Genomic DNA, 21,310 nt, shown 5'->3' on the forward strand with positions numbered 1-21,310 from the left:
CACATTTGAACCAGGACCTCCCATCTCTAGGCCTGACTCTCAATCCACTGAGCCACCCAGCTGCCCCCTTGGAAATATTTTAAAAATTATATTTGCCTTGGAACCCCACCTCCCCCAAAAACCCATCATCACCAACATCCTCAAAACAAAAACCATGGAATTTCAAAGCTGGAAGGAGTCATATAGGTTATCTAGCCTGATTCCTTTAAGGATGGGAAAACTGAGGCCCAGGAAGATATAGTAGATCTATCCAAGGTCATATAGCTACTAATGAGATAATATCTTTCAGCCTCATTATAACTTGGTTGAGATGGTTTTTTTTTTTTTTCTAGTTCTTTCAAATTCTTTTCTAGGTCCAACATACCCTGTCTTAAGGTTTCTATTTGCTCTGGAAATATGAGTGTTAAAGTCACTCCCATCACTGCTATTCTGTGTTCTGAGTTCTCTGTCAACTCTAACATGATATTCTCTCTTAACATTCTTTGTCTAACTTCCCTCTCATTCCAGAAATTCTGTATTCTATATTGCCTCTCCATCTCTGACATTCCATGTTTAACTTCCCTCCCATTCCTGGAATTGGGGTTCTAAAAATTTTCCCATCTCTTACATTGCTTGCTCTAGGTTCTCTTCATCCTTGCTTTCAGATGCTTTAAGTTCTTTCCCAGCTTTGACATTATCTAACTTTAGGGCCCCCTCCAGCTACTGACAGTTCATATTATGACATTCTATTGTTCATTTAGAAAAATAACATCACAGACTAGTGATAGTAAGGTTCCACTAACACCACATTTGGTTAGAAGGTTAAAAACTTCTTTCTTTCTTCTTTCTTTCTTTCTTTCTTTCTTTCTTTCTTTCTTTCTTTCTTCTTTCTTTCTTTCTTCTTTCTTCTTTCTTCTTTCTTTCTGTCTTTCTTTCTTCTTCCTTCCTTCCTTCCTTCCTTCCTTCCTGCCTTCCTTCCTTCCTTCCTTCTTTCTTTCTTTCTTTCTTCTTTCTTTCTTTCTTTCTTTCTTTCTTTCTTTCTTTCTTTCTTTCTTTCTTTTCTTTCTTTCTTTCTTTCTTTCTTTCTTTCGTTCTTTCTTTCTTTCTTTCTTCCTTCCTTCCTTCCTTCTTTCTTTCTTTCTTTCTTTCTTTCTTTCTTTCTTTCTTTCTTTCTTTCTTTCTTTCTTTCTTTCTTTCTTTCTTTCTTTCTTTCTTTCTTTCTTTCTTTCTTTCTTTCTTTCTTTCTTCCTTTCTTCCTTCCTTCCCTTTCTTTCTTCCTTCCTTCCTTCCTTCCTTCCTTCTTCTTTTCTTTCTTACTTTTTTCTATTCTTTTCTTTCTTTCTTTCTTTCTCTTCTTTCTTTTCTTTCTTTCTTTCTTTCTTTCTTTCTTTTCTTTCTTTCTTTCTTCTTTCTTTCTTTCTTTCTTTCTTTCTTTCTTTCTTTTCTTTCTTTCTTTCTTTCTTTCTTTCTTTCTTTCTTTCTTCCTTTCCTTTCTTTCTTTCTTCCTTTCTTCCTTTCTTCTTTCTCTTGTCATTATCAATTCTAAGACAGAAGAGCTGGCAAGGGCTAGGCAATTGGAGTTAAATGACTTTGGACTAAATGTCCAGGGTTACATAGCTAGGAAATTGTCTGGAGCCAGGAACTCTTAACTCCAGGCCTGGCATCCTATCCCACTCTGCTACCTGGCTTCTCCCAGGCCTTTTCTTTTGGTCATAAACAACACACATCTTGTTCTTGTCCCATTTTCTTCCTCACAAAGGCTGTTTTTGAAACTTGAGTTCAGCATATTCAGTGCCAGTATATGCAGACTCCTGGGGCTCTTGGGGTCTCAGCCTCTGGAAGTTCAGGCAGGCATAATGCAACTGCGGTTCTTCTTCAGAGGTAGATTTCACTGTGTCACAAGGTGAGGACCTTAACATCCTATTTGGATCCTGTGAGAAGAAGAAATCGTGTCAGAGTGGTGGCTAGTGGGAGTCCTTGGGTGAAGAGGGAAGTTGGGGAAATAGGTACAGGTTGAGGGAAGAAAGGCTGGAAGATATTGTCTCTTCTTGAATGGGCATTGACCTTTCTTTTCTTCTTACTAGTTGGGGACTGCTTCTCTTACTTCTGAACTACGGACCACTCTTTAGAGGTTTTTTTTGGCTCCTTCACAGAGCACATTCAGAGCTGCTGAGGAGTGATCCTTCTTCTCCCTAGTCCTCCAAACTTCTCACAATGGTAACTCTATACCCCTGGCAAGAGAGGAGCAGCTCTCTCCTAACTTAACTGCCAACTATGCTTTTGATGGTTTCCTCCACTTTTAACAGGCACACCCCAGATGTGGGGGTAGAGAAGGGCAGTTTCTGTGACTTTTTCTCTGACACCATTTCTTCCATGACCTCTAGGAGTATTCCAATTCCTCCAGTTGACTTGATGGTGACATGGGCAACCTTTTTTTTCTTTAGATTTCCATGTCACAGGTTAGATCCCCCCCCACCCCAAAGGACTTGGCTAGTCATTAGGATACAATAAAATGTACTTATAAATGTAGAATAATAATAACAGTAAATAAAATTTCCACTTGTAATGGACACTCCTCATGGAAGGATGTCTTGAAGTATTATAGATAAGGCTGAGATGGAAATAGTATGCCTGAGTTACTTACTAGGGGGATGGCCTCTGAGGAAGGGTGCCTATCACCCACATTGGCTTCAGCCCTAGACGTGTTGGTCCTCATCTCTGCTGACTTCTTCTTAAGAGTCTTCACCCTGATTAGATGAATGCATAGCTAGTGACTCTGGTCCCGGACTTGCTCTCCTCCCCACACACTACCCTTTGAGGCTCCTGGTATGGCTAGGCATGAGATAATGCCACTCACTAGGAGAAAAGACCACAGGAAAATAACAGGACAATTAGTAAAAGGAAAGAGCTTTTAAAAGACTGAAGAATATAACCCTTTGAAAGTCAATGTGGACAGAGAATCTGAGAAACAGAATTTGAGGCTTGGAATGGACCTTAAAGTCGATCTAGTCCAACTCATAGGTAAGCCAGAACCCATTCTACCATATGCATGAGTAGAGACCCTTCAACCTCCAAGACAATTTGTTCTACTTTTTGACATCTCTGATAGTGAAGAAGTTGCCCAGGATGAGATGCTGAAATCAGCCTTTCCATTCTTTGGTCTGTGGGCCAGAGAGAATGAATATGATCCCTTTTCCCAATGATGGCCCTTTAGATATGGAAGATGGCAAATATGGACTCCCTATGCCATTTGTTCTTCATGCTAAGCAGCCCTGTTCCTTGTTTCTAGTTCTGTTATCCTGATTATCCTTTTCCAGACATGCTTTAACTTGTCATTGTCACTCTTAAAATGTGGCAACCAAAGCAGAATATAATACTCCAGTCAGGGGATGGAGAGGACAGAGCACAAGGGGGCCACAACCTCCTTCATTCTGGACTCGGCTTCTGTTTATGTAGCCAAAAGTCCCCTTAGCTTTTCTCATAATATCATACTCTTAACTCTTAATGAACTTGAAAATTCCCAGAAATCTCATGAATTTTTTCAACACATGGTGGCCTAGTTTTACCTCCCTTATGCTAGACTCTTACAATTGATTATTTTGAACTTTTAATTGATTATCATTCATCTTTTTGAAACTGGACCCACTGGTAATCTTTATTGTTATAGAGGTGCCAAGCTGGTGATGGATGAATGCAACCCCCAAAAGATGACCCTTGGGAGAGAAGGGGATGATCTTTGGCCTTGGAAAACATATCCAAGGAATAAGATGATCGTGATGTTATGTATTCTTTAGACTGAAAGTTCTTAACCTTGAATCTGTGGACAGATTTCAGGGGGCTGTAAACTTAAATGGGAAGGATAATGTTTTCATTTAAAATATAATTGGTTTCCTTTGTAATTCTATGTATTTTATTTTATGCACTTTAAAAATGCTACTAAGAAGGTTTTTACTAGACTGCCAAAGATCTCCATGATACAAAAAAATGCTAAGAACCCCTACTTTAAAATGCTAAGAACTGGGGGCAGCTGGGTAGCTCAGTGGAAGGAGAGCCAGGCCTAGAGATGGGAGTTCCTAGGTTCAAATCTGGCCTCAGACACTTCCCAGCTGTGTGACCCTGGGCAAGTCACTTGACCCCCATTGCCTAGCCCTTACCACTCTTCTGCCTTGGAGCCAATACATAGTATTGACTCCAAGACAGAAGGTGAGGGTTTTAAAAAAATGCTAAGAACCCCTACTTTTGTCCAATGAAATCATATTGTCATATACCTTCTCATGGGTGTGGAAATCCATGGTGTTACAAGGGAATCACTTTAAAAGACTGATATATATTAATTTAAGGTCGCCAAGGAATTCAGCTATGTAATTCCTAAATGAAAACTTGTCAATCTTTTATGGAGTTTAATTACAATAGGAGGAAGTAATTAGAGATAGAGAGAAAAAGGGAGAGAAAGGAATAGGGCTTAAATACCCCTTCTGTTTAGGCTGGGCCAAAAGGCCCAAGCCCTTAGATAGCTGGGGCAAAGAAAGGAGATCAGTCCCTATTACTCACGTGTCCAAAATGGAGAAACAGTCTCAGAGGCCCCCACCTTCAGCTTCCTTCAGAGCAAGCCTTCTCAGAGCCCAGGAACCACACCGACCAAAACCTCAACTCCCCCCCAGTCTCCAGACCCCCTATCTTTAAGGAAACCATCCAAGTTGCCTCCCCTCAGTCCTCACATCTACCAATCCCTGTTCATCAATTTCCCTGTCAATGGAGGCTCTCGCTTAACCCCGGACCGCCCAGAGGTCTCTGGCTTTTGCACATGTCTGTTGAAGGTCATATTTTCAAATGATTAAATCTTTACTCCTTTGCTACAGCCCTTTCTAAATCCTGTTAACTTGAGTAGGGTAGAGATTGGAATAATTAAATTTTGATCTAGGCTGCAGCCCTTACTCAATCCTATTAGGACTGAGTAGGGTGGAGATTTATTCCAAGTATCTCCATTGTATCAATTCTAAAATCAATCAAGACTCAAAGAACTTCCTGTTCTATGCTTAAGCATAGGTCAAAGCCCTTTCCATTGTTCAGCAAAGGGTTTCTGTCCTAAAGTAATCTTAAGAAGGGAGGAGGAGGAACCTCCCATGCCAATGGGGTTCCCATTCCAATAGACTATCAGTAAGAAATTTTCCAAGTATGAAATATCCCAATGGTGAAATTTCCAACATTTATAAGTCCAAGGAATTTTGAGGTTTACAATGGTCATAGTCTTTAAGATGTTTACAACTCATTCTAGGGAACTCTTGACAGCTTCTTAAGGTGTAGACCTTGGGGTTGCCTCCCCTAACCCTCCCATCACCCCTCTCCAGCCCCAAACTCACACAATGATGACACCAAGAGCCAAGAGGCCAGTGACACAAGCCCCACAGGCAGCTCCCATGATCAGAGGCTTCATGTTCAATTCAGTGTCTGGAGAAGTTCTGTCTGAACACAGATGAGATTGGGGGTGAATTAGTCAATCAAAAGACTTTTATCCAACATATACTAAGCACTGTTGTAGGCACCGGAGCTATAAAGTCAAAAATAAAATGAATTCCTTCCTTCAAGAAACTTACGTTCTATCAGTGGAAGCAATGTATACACAAATAGATACAGAAAACATGCAAAGTAAAGATGAGGCATTTTCTTCTTTTTGGGGGTGGTGAGAGAAAGAAGAATTAGCAGGACAAGACCAGGAAAATCCTCCTTTAGAAGGTAGTACTTGAGCTGAGCCTTCTAAGAGCCAGAGATGGGGAAGAAGTGCATTTTCAAAATGGGGGGCAGTTTGGGCAAAAGCATGGAGATGGGAAATGGAATATGGTATGTTAGAAATAGCAAGTAATTCAATGTAGTTTTTGTAGAGAGATGCAATAAGCCTGGAATGGAAGACTAGAGTGAGACTGTGAAGAGTTATTAAAACCAAATGGCAGATTTCTGATAAAGATGGAAGCTTAGACAAACAACTTGGCAAGAATTTTGAATTCTGTTCAGTGTAATGACCAGCCATAATTCCAGAAAACTCGTAATGAGGCACGCTGCCCCCCTTCTTACAGAGGTGATTGTCTCAGAGTGAAGACCAAGACTTTTTTCCTTTGGATATAGCCAGTGTGGGAATTTTTTTTGCTTGACTATACATGTCTACAACAAGGACTTTGTTCTTCTTTCTCCTTTAAAAGCTTTTTTTCTTTCTCTTTTAACTTGATGAGGATATGGAAGAGAGGGAAGGTTGATTTCATTTTTAAAAAAACTGTAAATTAAAAGCATATACTGCCTACTCTGAGGCTGTCACAACCTACCCCAACAACAATCTAAACATAGAATCAAATCTGGCCTCAGTCACTTTCTGTCTGTGTGAACCTGGGCAAGTCACTTAACCCAATTGTCTAGCCTTTACCTCTCTTCTATTTTGGAACCAATACTTAGTATTGATTGTAAGACAGAAGGTAAGAATTAAAAAAATAAAATAAAATAAAAACAGGACCAGACCAGATAATGACCAAGAAGTTCAAAAAGAAATACTGCCCCTCCGAATGACTTCATCCAACCCATAACTGCCCAAACTATTATCCAGAAGCCCATGACCAACAGGAAAAGGGAATCTGGCAGAAAAGCTAGATCACCATTGATGAACAAAATCAAAATCTCCCAGAAAGAAACAGAGACTGAGTGGGGACATCTGAAACCCACTTCATTCTTATCTTCAGTGGCAAAAAGAAGACTTGGGTGGGTGGGTGGGAATCTCAGGATGGTTAGAAATCCAGAATTCCTCTGACTTTGGAAGAAGCCAAAAGGGTTAGACATCAGTCCATGATGGAAATACTTAGACTTGGGATACTCCAGATTTAAGGACAATGGAGATCAATTACCCTGAAGATACATCTCTAGGAACCCCCAAAATACAAGGAGACTTAAAACCTGTCAGATAATTGAGCAAAGAGACACCCTAAGAGATGGAGGTCAATTTTCTCAGTCAAATTTTATCAGGGAACAGAAGCCAATCCTGGAATGAATCACCAATTCAGAATCCAAGTCTGAAGCTATGAGTAAGCAGAAGATACTGACCCAGAAACACCCCCCACCAATAAAAGTTAGAAGAAAAGAATAATTCCAGAACCAATATAAGCATGGACCCAAAGAGGGGATATGGATCATCCATGAAGTCTGCCAGAATCCCTGGAAGAAATGAATCAAGAGATTTTTTTAAAATGGAAATAAGAACTCGAAAGAAATGCAAAGAGAAGAAAAAGTTTAGAACTGAAAACTGTCTATCCCACTTATATAATGGAGTTCCTGAAAATTACAATAGAACAAAATAACTCAATGAAACAATAAGAAATATCAGAGAATAATTTCTTAAAGTTTGAAAATAGAAGAAAATTTCGATATCTGCTATTAAAAACAACTGACCTAGACAACAGGTCAAGGAAATATCATTTAACAAAAATTGGGTTCCCTAAAAACAAGACTCCTGTAAAAAATAACTTATGTGCAATATTTCAGGAAATCATAAATTAAAACTTCCCAGATCCATTGGAGCCAAGTGATCAGGTGATAAATAGAAAATTAAAAGAATCCACCCACTATTTCTTGAAGAAAAAAAAACTCTAAGAAGTAAATTGCCAAGAATGTCAAAGCTACAATGTAGAGATTAGAAGTCAAAGAAAAAATGCTGCAAGCCTCCAGAGTTCGGATACCAAAGAACTAAAGTGAAAATCATATAGGCTTTTGCAGCTTCTACATTAAATGAGAGAAGATCTTGGAATATAATACTCCAAAGGGTAAATAGGAAAGGCATATAAGTAAGAATAACTTATCTTGCAAAGCTGAATGAATCAGATTACTTTGGAAATAGAAAGCAAAATTAAATATTTGGAGTGCTCAGTATGTCTTTTTAAAAACTAGATATGACTAACAAAAAAGATAGAAGAGAAACTAAATTTCTTATGCCAAGACCAGAAGTTATTAGAAACTTTGCAATACAAACAAACAAAATCTAGATGTAAACATGCAACATGTCCCCAAACTCTTAGTGCATTTAATATTAATAGAATTATAACATAATTATATTAATAATAAACATATTGTAATATCATAAATATAATAAAATATAGTGATTACAATAATAATATATTACTTGATTGAGTTATATGTCATTCCATAATATATAATGTTCAAAGGACATGAACAGATAGTTTTCAAAGGATGAATAAAATCAATTGTATCAACAGCTATATTTTAAAAATGTTTCATACAAATGTTAAGCATTTTGGAATCAAAACAATTCTGAGTCACCCTTAAACCCATCAAATTAGCAAAGATGACAGAGAAACGACTGTTGTTGAAGGGAATATGGAAGGATAGGCACAGTAATAATAGCATTGCTGATGGAGCTATGAATTTTGGCAGCCATTCTGATAGGCAATTTAGAATTGTACCCCCAAAGTCACTAAATAGTGAATGTCTTTAGGTCTAGAGATAACATTATGAGGTCTAAACCCTCTCCTCCCACAAAGAAATCAAAGAAAGAGGGAAATGACCCAGAGACCTACAAATAATTCAATGTGTCTTTCTAGTATTCCAACAAAGAATTGGAAACTGAGGAGGTAAATATCAATTCCATAATGACTGAATAAATCATAGGATAAAATTAATGTAGAATATGGGTAAACACAAAAAACACAAAGAAAGGACTCAGCCCAGTTATATAACATCAGAAGTAACATAACAGCTAGAGGAAGATCTTGGTGGTTTTTTTCCTTCCAGGTAGAGGAGATGGCACAGGAGATTCGGACCCACAGTTCCTTCTCATCCACCACTGCTTTAGGGACATCCAGACTGAATATGGACTCTTCTTGAGAAGAGGGAAGGGAGAACCTCAGGTGCCTCCTGAGGTCTTCTCTACTGCTCAACTTTCAGTCAAAGATTGTCTGACTTCATTCCAAAAACTTATTTACACCCAACACAGGGTTATTAAAAGTAGGTAAACCAGCATCTCTGTAGAGGAGGAACTATTGGGGAGATCCAGGTTATGCCCCAGGGCTTCCTGAATTGAATCTTTGAATATGTCAGTCTGCCTATTTGAGAAAAGAGGGTCCCAAGGAAGCCTTTGCATGAAGAAATAAAAGGATCCAGCCTCCAAGGAACTTAACAATCCTAGGAGCGAGGGAGGGAAGTTGTTGGTGACTGCTGCACCTAGTTTAGCTTTGGCAGACACAGACACGGGGACACTGCCATGTAGCCACACTGGGGAAGCTGGGGAAGTTTTGATTCTGGGTTGGAAAATAAAAAGTAAATTCTCAAGAAGGTCTGGTCTAGGGGGGGCAGCTGGGTAGCTCAGTGGATTGAGAGCCAGGCCTAGAGATGGGAGGTCCTAGGTTCAAATCTGGCCTCAGACACTTCTCAGCTGTGTGACCCTGGGCAAGTCACTTGACCCTCATTGCCTAGCCCTTACCACCCTTCTGCCTTCGAAGTAATACACAGTATTGATTCCAAGACAGAAGGTAAGAGTTTAAAAAAAAAAAGGTCTGATCTAGACTAGTAAGAGAGTGGCATCTCAGACATCCTGCATAGACCAGGTAGCATAGTATATGAATGTGAACTATCACTGTGCCAAAGTAAATGAGGAAAGGATGGTTTTAGAGAATCCTTGCAAGACTCAGATGAACCAATGGAGAGGGAGATGAGTAGAACCCAGAGAACAATCTATACAATAGGAACAGCATTAGACTGTGAGTTTCTTGAGAGGAGGGATTGTCTTTTGCCTGCTTTTGTCATCCTCGGTGTTAAACATAGTGCCTGACACTTAGTAGGTACTTAATGTTTGTTGATTAACTGCCAGCAGTGTAAAGGAAAATAACTTGCAAGACTTCACAACTCTGATTAATGCAGAATCCAACCAAGATTCCAGAGAAAAGAAAGAAATGAGCATATATATATGTATATAGACAGTGTCTATTACACTGAAGTAGTCCCAAAAAAGGGGAGGATAGTGAAATTAAAGTAGATGAACTGTAAATCCCTGCCAGCATTTTTTAGGGAACAGACCTGGCTTCCCTCCCCCAGGAAGTCAAGCTGTTTATGCAGACAGCAGACCAGTCTCTACTTAGCTTGGGGGTGAGAATTAGAAAGGACAGGAAGACAAAGGAATTTTAGGACTTTCAAAGAGGTTAGGATGGAAGCAAGATAATATATAGCTAAATAGGGCTAGGTAAACGGCCCTAAATAACAACCCCCAATAAATCTGAGGATTGTCCCCCCCCCCCCCCCCCCATCACTGACCTCACATTCCTGTGTTTTACTTTAAGGTTTGTTTTATTGTCAGATAAGAGCCTATATGTGAAAGGAAATAACTCTGTATCTTGTAACCCTATATAAACTATTTCCTAATGTTAACCCAATGCACCTTCCACTAGGGAAGGCTATCCCAGCTTGTAGATTATTTATTTGTTCTTTTATTAATAAATCGTGGTTCCAATAATTGAAATGCTGGGTGTTTGAACTCACTTTGTGAAGTGCACCACTTCAGTTGGAGGCCCCAGCGAGATCTTGAACCTCAGGACAGGGATGTATGGATTTCAGAGAGGGCTGCTGTAAGAGTGTGTGTGTGTGTATGTGTATGTGTGTGTGTGTGTGTGTGTGTGTGTGCTTGCATGGGGGAGAGTTCTCCAGGCCCGTGGCATACGGCTGGGGTTGTAACCCAAATGATATGTGGGCAGATTTTGCTAAGCCAGGGCCTGTGAAAGAGACTCAAACCTTTATCCCCTTTGGGGGTGTTTTCTGAGTGAAGACTTGGAGAGTATGCAGTTTCCAACTCCCGGGAGGGATTGGGTCAGAAATCCAAGGAAGTGAATGGGGTCCTCTCCGGGGCCCGCCCCTGGTTCTGGTATTTGAGATTTCGAACAAAATTTAGGCTGATTTTGGAACCATCTGTTCTGTTCTGTTCTGTAAGTTAGTTCTATTTCTCTAGAGTCCTGTTTTGTTTTGCCCTAGGGCCCATTTTACTCTAGGAGTCTGTTTGCTTGAAGTTTCTGTCTTGAAGTTCTGTTTGGGACCTAGAGTCTGTTTTCCCTGGTGTACTGTTTGGCTATGGAGTTCTGTTCTGTTCTATAAATCCAGATTCAGTAGAGGCTGTTGGGTTGATGGATGCAGCTATAGTCCCATAGCCAGGTCACTAAGGAGACATCTTTCAGTGACTTCGGGGGGAACCTTCGGGTTCAAAGGTGTATGAATGTGTGAGAGAGTGTGTTCTATAGGTTTCTGTTGAGTCTTTGTTGTTTTTATGTGGCTAGACTAAACAAAGGAAGAGGCAAAAAGAGTTTAAGATGCAGTTTCACAAAGGGGAATTTCTTTTGTGGTGGCTGTTCCCCGCTCCCTCCACCTACATCCCAACCAGGCAGGTTAGGAAGGAGAGGCTGTGCCTGCTCCAGCAGCAAGCTTCCAAGCAGGAGGGAGAATCTCCATAGGAAGGGATTTAAAAGTTCCTTCCTTGAGAAACTCAGTCAGCCTCATGAACAGCTCACCTCCAACCCCAATTGGGAGCAGATAGTAGTTTTGTCCAGATACTACAGGAGCATTTTGTTAGAAATCACAGTCAAAAAGAGAGACAGTTTAGATAGATCAGCATGTAGAGTTCAGAGAAAGTTATGGAACAAGAAAATCAGCTCAGCCAATCAGATGGCTAATCACAGTGGTTTAGCTCAGCACAGCTTCCTCAGTTAAAGGGGCAGTATGCTGAAACTTTTAATGAATTTTCTCCCTGCAAATATTTCTTCTTAAGAATGAATCCTAAAACACTGATTTTTTCCTTTCAGAGCATGCTTGCCACAAAGTTGTATGTTTCTATTTATTGTTGTCTTTGTCACAGTCTTATCTCTATGTAAAAATGGGGCAGTTGCAAGATTAAACTTCTCACAGTGAAAAATCCTCAACAGAGGACAAAAGCAATTACCTGTTCAATGATTTTTTCCTCTTTCTTCCTTTGGATGGGCCCCCAAAGGAGTGAAAAAAAGAAAAATTCAGAGCAGAAAAGGGAGATTTTTACTCCACAATTAGATGCATTTTTCACTTAAGATTAATTCTAAGGGTTGACATATGCAACTTGGGAGGATTGCTAATGATTTTGATATGTTACAAATATAGTTTCATGTTTTGCGGTAACTGTTTGTCAGTTAAATGTGAAATGTTAGCCAGATTTTATTGAGCACAAAAACTCATGGTTAGAAGTTTGTTTTGTTAAACCTTGCAATGCATAATGGTTTCAGTGAATTTGAGAATTGTCTAAATGTGATTGATAGCCAGCCTGACAAAGAAAGTGAATGTTTTATTCTATAAGGACAGAAAGTGTACTGACTACTTTATAGATGTAAAAGTCATCGAGAAAAAGTTGCTATGTTGTTGAGAAGAACTTATTCTAGAATTTAAACTTGGGATTTTTCAAATCAGATGTTATTTTAATGTATGTGCTGACAAAACTAGCAACAAGAAATCATATGACACACAAGAAGTTTTTAAAGTGGTTATTCTATGCATGGGATTTAATAATAAAAGTACTAAAAATTTGGTATTTTGCAAAAGATGGCATTTCTAAATGGTGTTGTCTTTAACTATGGTTATATGAATTGTTTTTAAAAATGTGCACAATGTATAGGAAGGAATTTGTGATCTAGAGATGAATATGTATTCAGATACAAATTGCTGAAAGTAATGCTGAATGACTACAAAATATATATGCATTTGTATGCATGCAAAATATGTATGACTATGAAGAGAATTAAGTTTTCCACCTAAATGGGTTAAGGGTATATGACATGCAAACTGTATGTCCTTAACAAGACAACTTTGACCAGCCCTGAAATCAAGAAGGGCTTGTCATGAGGATTAAATACAATTCAGTATAGTACCTTTCCTCTACTTACAATAATGGTAGAGGAGGAGCCAGAAGAAATAACAGTAATGGATAGAGATACTAGTTGATACTATGAATTCTAGTGTGAAATAGTTACAACAAATTATAAATTGGAATAATGTTGATGGAATTTAATCAGATATGTAGCAATGTTTTGAGCTAAAGGAAAACTAAGCTGGAGGTTCTATTCTACTTTAGACAGAGGTTTGAGAGGAGTTCAGGTCAGTGCTTTGAACTTCAATTTGGTTACACACTGCAAGATTGATAAAGGACTTAATCAAAGTTATTTGGAAGTTGTGGAGTTCAAACTAAACTCCACTGAGAGTAAATTATTATGAAGGGGGTTTGATACATTCAAACTTTTAAATTGTAGTGAGCTCACATCTTAAAGAAGGATGGGACAAGGTTGCTAAGTAATAAAATCTAAATCAAGTCAAGCAGCCTTAGGATAAATTGCTCACAATCTATTAACCCTTTCCTTGCACCCAGGAAGGAGAAAGAAGTGCTTAGAAAATTATTACACACTGATACTTAGGGACTGAAATAGGGACCTCAAAGAGTTGACAACCACTGTGTGATAGAACTTAAAGATGAGTATATTTTAATTGCATATTTCAGAGGTTTTAAGGTGCTCAAGCAAGCAAATGTAGCCAGCCCTGTCTGATCAATTAGTTTGTTTGAAGCTGTGGAATCTTAATGCAAACATTCCATGTCCAGAATGATAAAATCAGTTGAGTGATATGTAATTAATAAGTTACCTCACACGAATTTTGGAATATGTTGGTTGATATTTTGATTACATTTTGATCTGTATAAAGATATATGTTGCAAACAGTATCCAAGGAGTGGGTAAGACTTTAAAAATGGCATATATGTGAAAAATGCTTGCTCAGATTTTTATGATTGTTATGTGACTTGCTGCTAAAATGATCAAAAACTTAATTAATAATTATTAAAGTGGTACCAAAGGAATGTTTGTTTGACTTATGATGGTAAAAGCAAGTCAGATAAGGTGGGGAGGTAAAGGTATGTTGGATTTGAAATCAGAAGAAAGAGAGAGGGAGAGGGAGAAGGAGACAATAGGAAGGTGAAAGAGAACAGATAGATGTTCTACTCTTATAATTGGATCCTTGACCTAGGGATAATTTCTAAAATTAGTGTATGTGTTATTGGAAAATCACAAATGATTCTATAATTTCTCTGGACAGTTATCCTGAAGTGATTCCTGTATGGTCTTGTCTTAGTCTTTCAGATGGACTAGATCTAAGGGCTGATATAGCCCTGATTTATATTACTATGGAGCTACTCAATTCAGCACTCATGTTATTTATTTCAGGTTTTGTGACTAAAGTGTGATATGTAAATTATTGCCAAAATACGTAAGAATAATTGAGTGATCAGCCTTGTAGGAATATGAAAGGCTTGTTTGAGGGTATGGAAATTTGTTTTTGGACTGCTGATAAGCAGAATTTCTCTCAGCTGAAATGGGTGAAACATGTCTTTTAAAGAAAAAGAAGGCTTCTGGGATCTAATGGTGACAAAGTACACCAAGGACAGAGAATGTCCTGGGATGGTTACAGAGGCATATTCTGGGCTCACTGGGAATGGACCTTTTCTGACCATCTAGGCTATTAATCCTTGAGTGATACAATGATGTCAGAGCCAGTGATAGCTTTGGCCTGTACGTGAAGCCCTCACTATGTGTCCCTTGGGACACGAGGAAATATTTTCCCTGTCTGCCGTTTCTTTTGTGACAAATTCCCATAATCAGCACATAATGCAAATTGCAAAATTAAAGTTTTCATTTTCCCAAACAACCTATTCGATTAATGATTGAAAATTCTTAAATTGTTAGGGAACATACTTTGAAAAGTAGGTGAAGTTTATTAATAGATGGATTGTACTTGTAGCCTTAATTTACCACAGTTGAAGTTTGGATCTTGAGCTTGGAATAGCTCAAAGCTTTCCTGAATTTCCCCCAGAATCTGGGGTAAAGGAATACATCTGTAAAATATTGTTACTCAAGCATTTATAGATGTTTATAGTTAATGTGTACTTTGCAAAAGGATATTCTTTAACAGAAACATTACATAACAACTCTACAAACAACTCAGGAATCTGATTTCCTAAAGGGATCTCTTCCTGTCAGAAGATGATTTCTGAAGAAGACTGTTGGCTAAGATATCCAAATGCAAATGTGTAATATCATTTACTATTGTACTAATTTTCTCTGTTTCTATCTGGTGTTCTAGTGTTGCCCCAGTCCTGGTTTCTACACTTCTATCTTAGGGGCTGACTCTCCCCCTTGTGACCTGTCTGCCAATCAGAGGAAACAGTCGCTGGACATCCTTCAGATCTCCAAGCAGGTCCCCACCTCCCTAGGACCCAGGCATTCACTGTGGACATGCCCCTAAAGACCCTGTGTCCACAGCCTTTCCCTCCCTGTTCAAGTTTTGGCTATTCCCCTGTGGGATATGTATTTGTAACTTTGTCACTTCTCTAGTTGCTTCTAAGGTAAAAGCACTCATGGGAGTCACCCAGATGCCCCTGTAACCTCAGCAACTATTCCAGCCTAAAGTCCTGGACATTGTCTACAGTCAATACCTCTCTCCTGACAATAGGCAGGGACAGCTCTACAACCATTCTCAGCTCTGAAAAGGCTACAGAATACTGAGACCATTGCCCCCTTTCCCTTGGAAGGGGGATAGGATGGCATGGGGCTATGCTTGAACTTGTACTCTTGGGATTTTTGGAAATTAGTCTACCCTTCCAGGTAGTTCAATACTAACGGGTAATCAGTAGGACAGGGGATGGGAAGGAATTAATTAGTGCCAGACCAACCCAGGAGGAGAAAGCCCCAAAAATTCTTTCTGATTTGTGCGATTTACTTTGGAGTAAGTGGATAGATCCTTCACATACCCTTTCATGTGCAATCCCAGCAGGGACTTTAGCGGAAACCCCTGTCTATGCTTGTCCATCTATGGGGCTATCATCATGCAAATCATCAAGAAAATTCTATTGCGTAGCCTGGGGATGTGAAACCGTCACCCTGTGGTGGAAGAAAGACCCTGATATCATACTACAAAGGGAGCAAATCAGGGGTTGGGATGCCCCCCTTGATTCCAGAAATCCCCTTTCCCTAACTATTAAAGACCTAGAGCATAAAGGATGGCGACTAGGTCGGACATGGGGACTTAGGCTGATGTGAAAGGCAAGGACCCAGGGATAGAATTTACAGCACAGCGAATAGCTGACAAAACACAACCCTCACCAGTTGGCCAGAACTGAGAAGTCCTTGTAGGATTTCGGCTGGAACCCACCCCCACTGTCTCTGCACCTGGGCATCCCTTTAAGACTGCCATAAAGCATCCTCACAGAGAGCAATACTTCCTCACTAGGCTCACAACTATCTTTTCCTTCTTGAATGCCAGTGCCCCCCAGACAACATCGGACTGTTGGCTCTGTTTGAACCCTCAACCTCCATATTATGTTGGTATTGGGGCCCAGGGGTTCCTGTCTCCCTTGGTCTCCCCAAATACTTTGTATATCACCCCAATCACTGATGTTGAGGCCAAAGTCCAATGTAAGTGGGGACATGAGCCAATTCCTACCTTAGGGGACTTGCAAGGCAATGGCACTTGTTTTATGGAGTCTGGGGTAGATCTAAGTCGTTCATTTCTTGTTCCCCACTGCGTTAGCATTGTCACTACACCTACCTCTGTTCCCTATGAGATTTGGTACTGGAAAGCCCCTCCTGGTACATGATTGGCCTATAACACAGGTCTCACACCTTGTTTATCTCCTCATACCTTAAGAACAAAGGATGCTGTGGGTGACCCTGTAATTATTATTCCCCAGGTTTACTATTATTCAGGAGGGAGATGGTAGAGAACATTTTGAAGGGAAGCAGGCCTTGTCTAGCATTGTAGAATGCCCATTCTCATGCCAATTTTGGTAGGGCTGTGTATAGGAGAAACTGCGGCTTTAAGCACCGCAGCTCTGGTTCAGGGAAGCCACAATCTCCAGTCCCTCTCTCATCAGATTGATTTAGACCTCAGTGAATTAGAAACGTCTATTAATTTCCTGGAAAAATCACTGTCCTCTCTGGCAGAAATGGTTCTCCAAAATAGACGGGACTCGACTTCCTTTTCTTTAAGCAGGGGGGTTCTGCATGACATTGGGAGAATCCTGTTGTTTCTATGCTAATCATTCTGGGGTTATACAGGAATCTCTAGCCCTGTTCTGGGGAAGGACACAAGAGAGGGAATGGATTAATACTCAATCCAGCAACTGGTGTTCTAGTCTTTTCTCTTTGTCTCCTTGGCTGACCACCTTGCTCATGGCCTTGGCAGGATCACTCATATTAGTAATAGTGGGCCTCTTGATAGGACCCTGCCTGATCAATTGTCTTATGACCTATATCCGACAGCATCTTCAGGCTATTAAGCTTTTGGCCTTAAGATCCCATTATTCTCCTCTGTCTGATGAGTCAAGTGTTTGACTCATGGGAAAAAAAGAGGAGGAAATGAAGTAGTCTCAAAAAAGGGGAAGATAGTGAAATTAAAGTAGATGAACTGTAAATCCCTGCCAGCATTTTTTAGGGAACGGACCTGGATTCCCTCCCCCAGGAAGTCAAGCTGTTTATGCAGACAGCAGACCAGTCTCTACTTAGCTTGGGGGTGAGAATTAGAAAGGGCAAGAAGTCAAAGGAATTTCAGGACTATCAAAGAGGTCAGGATGGAAGCAAGATATCATATGGCTAAATAGCCCTAAATAACAACCCCCAATAAATCTGAGGATTGTCCCCCCCATCACTGACCTCACATTCCTGTGTTAAGGTTTGTTTTATTGTCAGATAAGAGCCTATATGTGAAAGGAAATAACTCTGTATCTTGTAACCCTATATAAACTGTTTCCTAATGTTAACCCGACACACCTTCCACTAGGGAAGGCTGTCCCAGCTGGTAGATTCTTTATTTGTTCTTTTATTAATAAATCACAGTTCCAATAATTGAAATTCTGGGTGTTTGAACTCACTTTGTGAAGTGCACCACTTCAACACTTTGCAAATATTATCTCATTTTTATCCTTACAATAACTAGTAAATGAGTCCCATTATTGTCCTCATTTTACACTTGAAGAAACTGGTACAAACAGGGTAAATGACTTGCCCAGGATCACCTAGCTAGATTTGAACTCAAGTCTTCCTGATTTCCTAGCACTCTATCCACTGTGCCTGACAGAGGGGCAGTGGACTCAATATGTGGAATAAAGCACATGGTTAATATGTGGATTTCTTTTGCCAGACCGTGCTAATGAATACAAAACCTGGTGGGGATTTTGGTAAGTGATCTCAGTGTGTTCCCCCCAGCCACCACCATCCCCCAAAACAAAGGAAAAGAAAAGGGTCACTGAAGCCCTTTACAGAATGCCAGGAAAAGAAGAGACTGCAAGGGACTAGCTGGCCAGACAAGCAGGAAGTGTTTCAAAGTAACAGGATGAACTTTAAACAAGTAAGCTGTACAGAACAGACTTGTGATTTCATTTGGGTTTCCTCTCCCTTCCTTCACTCTCCTGTTAACACGGAGGGGCTCTTTTCAGGTATTTGTTAAGTTCATAATTTTAAAGAATTAAGCCCAGAAAAAGCCCATTTGAAGAACTGTACTCTGTCCTAAGGCAGTAGAATACCCTGGAGGCTTCTTTAAGTAGGAGGTGCCATGATCACACCCATGCTTTAGAAATACCAACTGGGTGAAAGGTAGATTGCAGAGGAGAGATACTAGAAGCAGGGAGATGGAGTAGGAGGCTCTCAAAATGGTCCAGGGGAGAGGAGATGAAGCCCAGGACTAGACAGGATGGGGGCATCCTATTCCTTGCAGGATCTAAGCTTCTGGACCACTCCCCGCCCCCAGGTTGTCCTCACCTGGCAGGAGTAGGATGCTGAGGCTATGGGTCCCATGACAGGATCTAAGCTTCTGGACCACTCCCCGCCCCCAGGTTGTCCTCACCTGGCAGGAGTAGGATGCTGAGGCTATGGGTCCCATGACAGGATCTAAGCTTCTGGACCACTCCCCGCCCCCAGGTTGTCCTCACCTGGCAGGAGTAGGATGCTGAGGCTATGGGTCCCATGACGGTTCCTCCCTTCACAACGGAGGCTTAGGGCAGGATCCAGCTTTTCCTTCAAGTTCAGGCTGCTGTTAATCCAGACCCCAGAGGTGGTAGATACTTTCCAGAGGGTGTCGCTGTTGTTTCCTTGCATGATCTTCTCTCCCAACCACCAGAGCAGGGAGGGGGCTGGCTCTGCCTGGACAGAGCAGTTACAGAGCAAGCCCTCCTCGGTCCAGGAGCAAGAGGAGCTGAGAAGCTTTGGGGGGTCTGTTGGGGATGAGGGAAGAGATAGGAGTTTGTTGTCCTCTTCCTTCCCTCAGGACTCCCCTCTAACCCCTCTTCCCCTCTCCCAGTCAAGTCTTCCCACTCACATTGCACGGAGAGCATCAGGGAGGCCTTCTGGGACCCCAGTGGGTCCTGGGTTTGGCAAATGTACTCTCCAGAGTCCCTTGGCCCCACCTGATGAAGTTGCAGGGCCACAACCCCAGCAGATGAAGGCTGGGAGGAGTTCAGAGTCTGCCTTCCTTTGGTCCACTTCAGAGAGGTGGCTGGGTTACTATCAGCAGCACAGCTAAGGCTCAGGGACTCACCCTCCAAGATTGGCAGATACAGTGCATTTCCTGGGGCTCCTAGGGTGGAGGAAAGAGCATCCCCAAAGAAGGTGCTGATAGACACTGCAATCCCTGCGTTGCCCAACTCCCCTGCCTCCTGACACCTGTGCCCTGCTCCCTACCTGTCCAGTTTCCATGGAAAACCTGAATGGTTATCTCCTTGGGAGGATCTGTAATGGAAACATGACTGGAATGGCTAAATTTGGACCTTCTCTTTAGTTATTGGCTAGAAAGTAAGCATCCCCTCTGTACCATCTCTCCTCCTCTGGGTCCCAGCTCCTGCCCCCACAACTTACAGGTGACCCTGAGTTGGACAGTCTCCTCTGAGCTCACATACGGTTCCTTAAAGGTTACTTGACAAGTGAGGTTGGTGCCATGGTCCTGGGGTCTGGGAGTGAAGGTCAACTCTGAGGAGGCATGGGTCCTGGTGCCAGGACTCAAGGAGGAGAGGGCAGACCCTGTCCAGAGAAAGGTGGGGGAATTCTCTCCCTCACAGGCCCCTGGCATCTTGCAGGTCAGGGTCACTGGGTGCCCAGAGTCCAGGGTCTCTGGAATTTGGATTTCTGGCTTCTGTGTCATTTCTGGGGGAAGAGAGAAGTCGCGAATCACGCCCCAAGGTATCCATCTGATATAATCAATGGATTCTTTCCCTGTGTTCACCTCCCTCTCCTCAACTCTATCCCTCCTCCTCTGGGCACCCCCCAGGTTGGCCCCAGGCCTTGGCTCACTTACCCAACACCTTGACAGACACTTTATTTCCAAAGTCATGTATTAATTTCCCTTTCTTCACCTTGAGGGAGTATTTTCCTTTGTCTGTCTTCTGAGCATTCATGATGAACAGAGAGCAGTTATAGTTCTGCGGGTTCCCGATAATGCTGAAGCGGCCTTGAAATTTTGCAGGTATGGTCACATTGGGCTTATTGGTAGCCACGGTCTTGTTTTTTCCATCCAAGTGCCAAAAGAGAAAGATCTGACCTTGGGAGGCATTCTTTCTTCCGTAGGAGAAGGTACAGGGAATTTGGACACACAGGTTCTCTTGAACTGTCACATTTTCCAGAACCTTCAGACTGAATTCTGCCTTTTCTTGGGGAGATTCAATGGGGAGGGAGACCCTCAGGATTTCCTCAACCCCGAGATTCCTTCCATTATTCAGTCCTCAACCACCTTCCCCACCCCCCAATTTCAGCATTTCTCACTACTTACCCCCATAGACGATGGGCAGCAGGAGTCGGAATACCAGCATCCCCAAAGAGGCAAAATTAGAAGAGGGATCCAGGCTCCATCCTGGGGGCTCCTTCAGCCCCAGCATCTGTAATAATATCTGTCTGCCTGATCTGGAGAGGGTCAAAGAAGCTGCTTGTATGAAAACTAACCAGAAACATAAGAGATCTGAAAGTCCAAAAGGGAAGTTCTCAGTGACTGCAACACCAAGTTCAGTTGTGATGACTCAGTCCCAGGAGGAAAAATTCCCCCAAGGCAGCCACAATGGGGAAGCTCACAATGTTTTATTTCTAGGATGATGAACAAGCCAGAAGAAGTAGGAGGAAATTGCTGATCTAGGCAACCCTGGCCTCGATTGGTGAGGAAATTCCATCCCGCTCCCATTGCTAAGAGCTCCAAGTGTTCATCGTTCATCGACATGAACAAAATCCAAGTGTGTCTGAGGAGGAAGGGATCTCAGAGACCTCCA

General features: G+C 41.4%; 1 protein-coding gene across 1 annotated transcript; it reads right to left on the bottom strand.

Moving 5' to 3' along the window:
• Positions 1-1,379: 1,379 nt before the first annotated feature.
• On the bottom strand, positions 1,380-21,008 carry LOC103098161 (sialic acid-binding Ig-like lectin 14). The gene is made up of 9 exons (XM_007491699.3): positions 20,824-21,008; positions 20,353-20,703; positions 19,917-20,201; positions 19,743-19,790; positions 19,381-19,638; positions 18,995-19,276; positions 5,340-5,442; positions 2,624-2,726; positions 1,380-1,910 (listed from the first exon to the last, which is right to left on the bottom strand). Exons 1-9 carry the CDS (start codon positions 20,927-20,929, stop codon positions 1,731-1,733), a joined length of 1,716 nt encoding a protein of 571 aa, XP_007491761.2. The 5' UTR covers positions 20,930-21,008; the 3' UTR covers positions 1,380-1,730.
• Positions 21,009-21,310: the final 302 nt, after the last annotated feature.

This window comes from Monodelphis domestica, chromosome 4 (assembly GCF_027887165.1).
Source record: "Monodelphis domestica isolate mMonDom1 chromosome 4, mMonDom1.pri, whole genome shotgun sequence".
NCBI classification, from domain to species: domain Eukaryota; kingdom Metazoa; phylum Chordata; class Mammalia; order Didelphimorphia; family Didelphidae; genus Monodelphis; species Monodelphis domestica.

What these genes read in the sequence shown, in the direction of transcription:
- LOC103098161 (XM_007491699.3), bottom strand. Translation starts at nt 20,929, where the DNA reads ATGCTGGGGCTGAAGGAGCCCCCAGGATGGAGCCTGGATCCCTCTTCT. An exon ending in TTTCCATGGAAACTGGACAG is followed by an intron (nt 19,639 to 19,742) that starts GTAGGGAGCAGG and finishes CCTCCACCCTAG; the next exon opens with GAGCCCCAGGAAATGCACTG. An exon ending in GCTCTTGGTGTCATCATTGT is followed by an intron (nt 2,727 to 5,339) that starts GTGAGTTTGGGG and finishes TCATCTAATCAG; the next exon opens with GGTGAAGACTCTTAAGAAGA.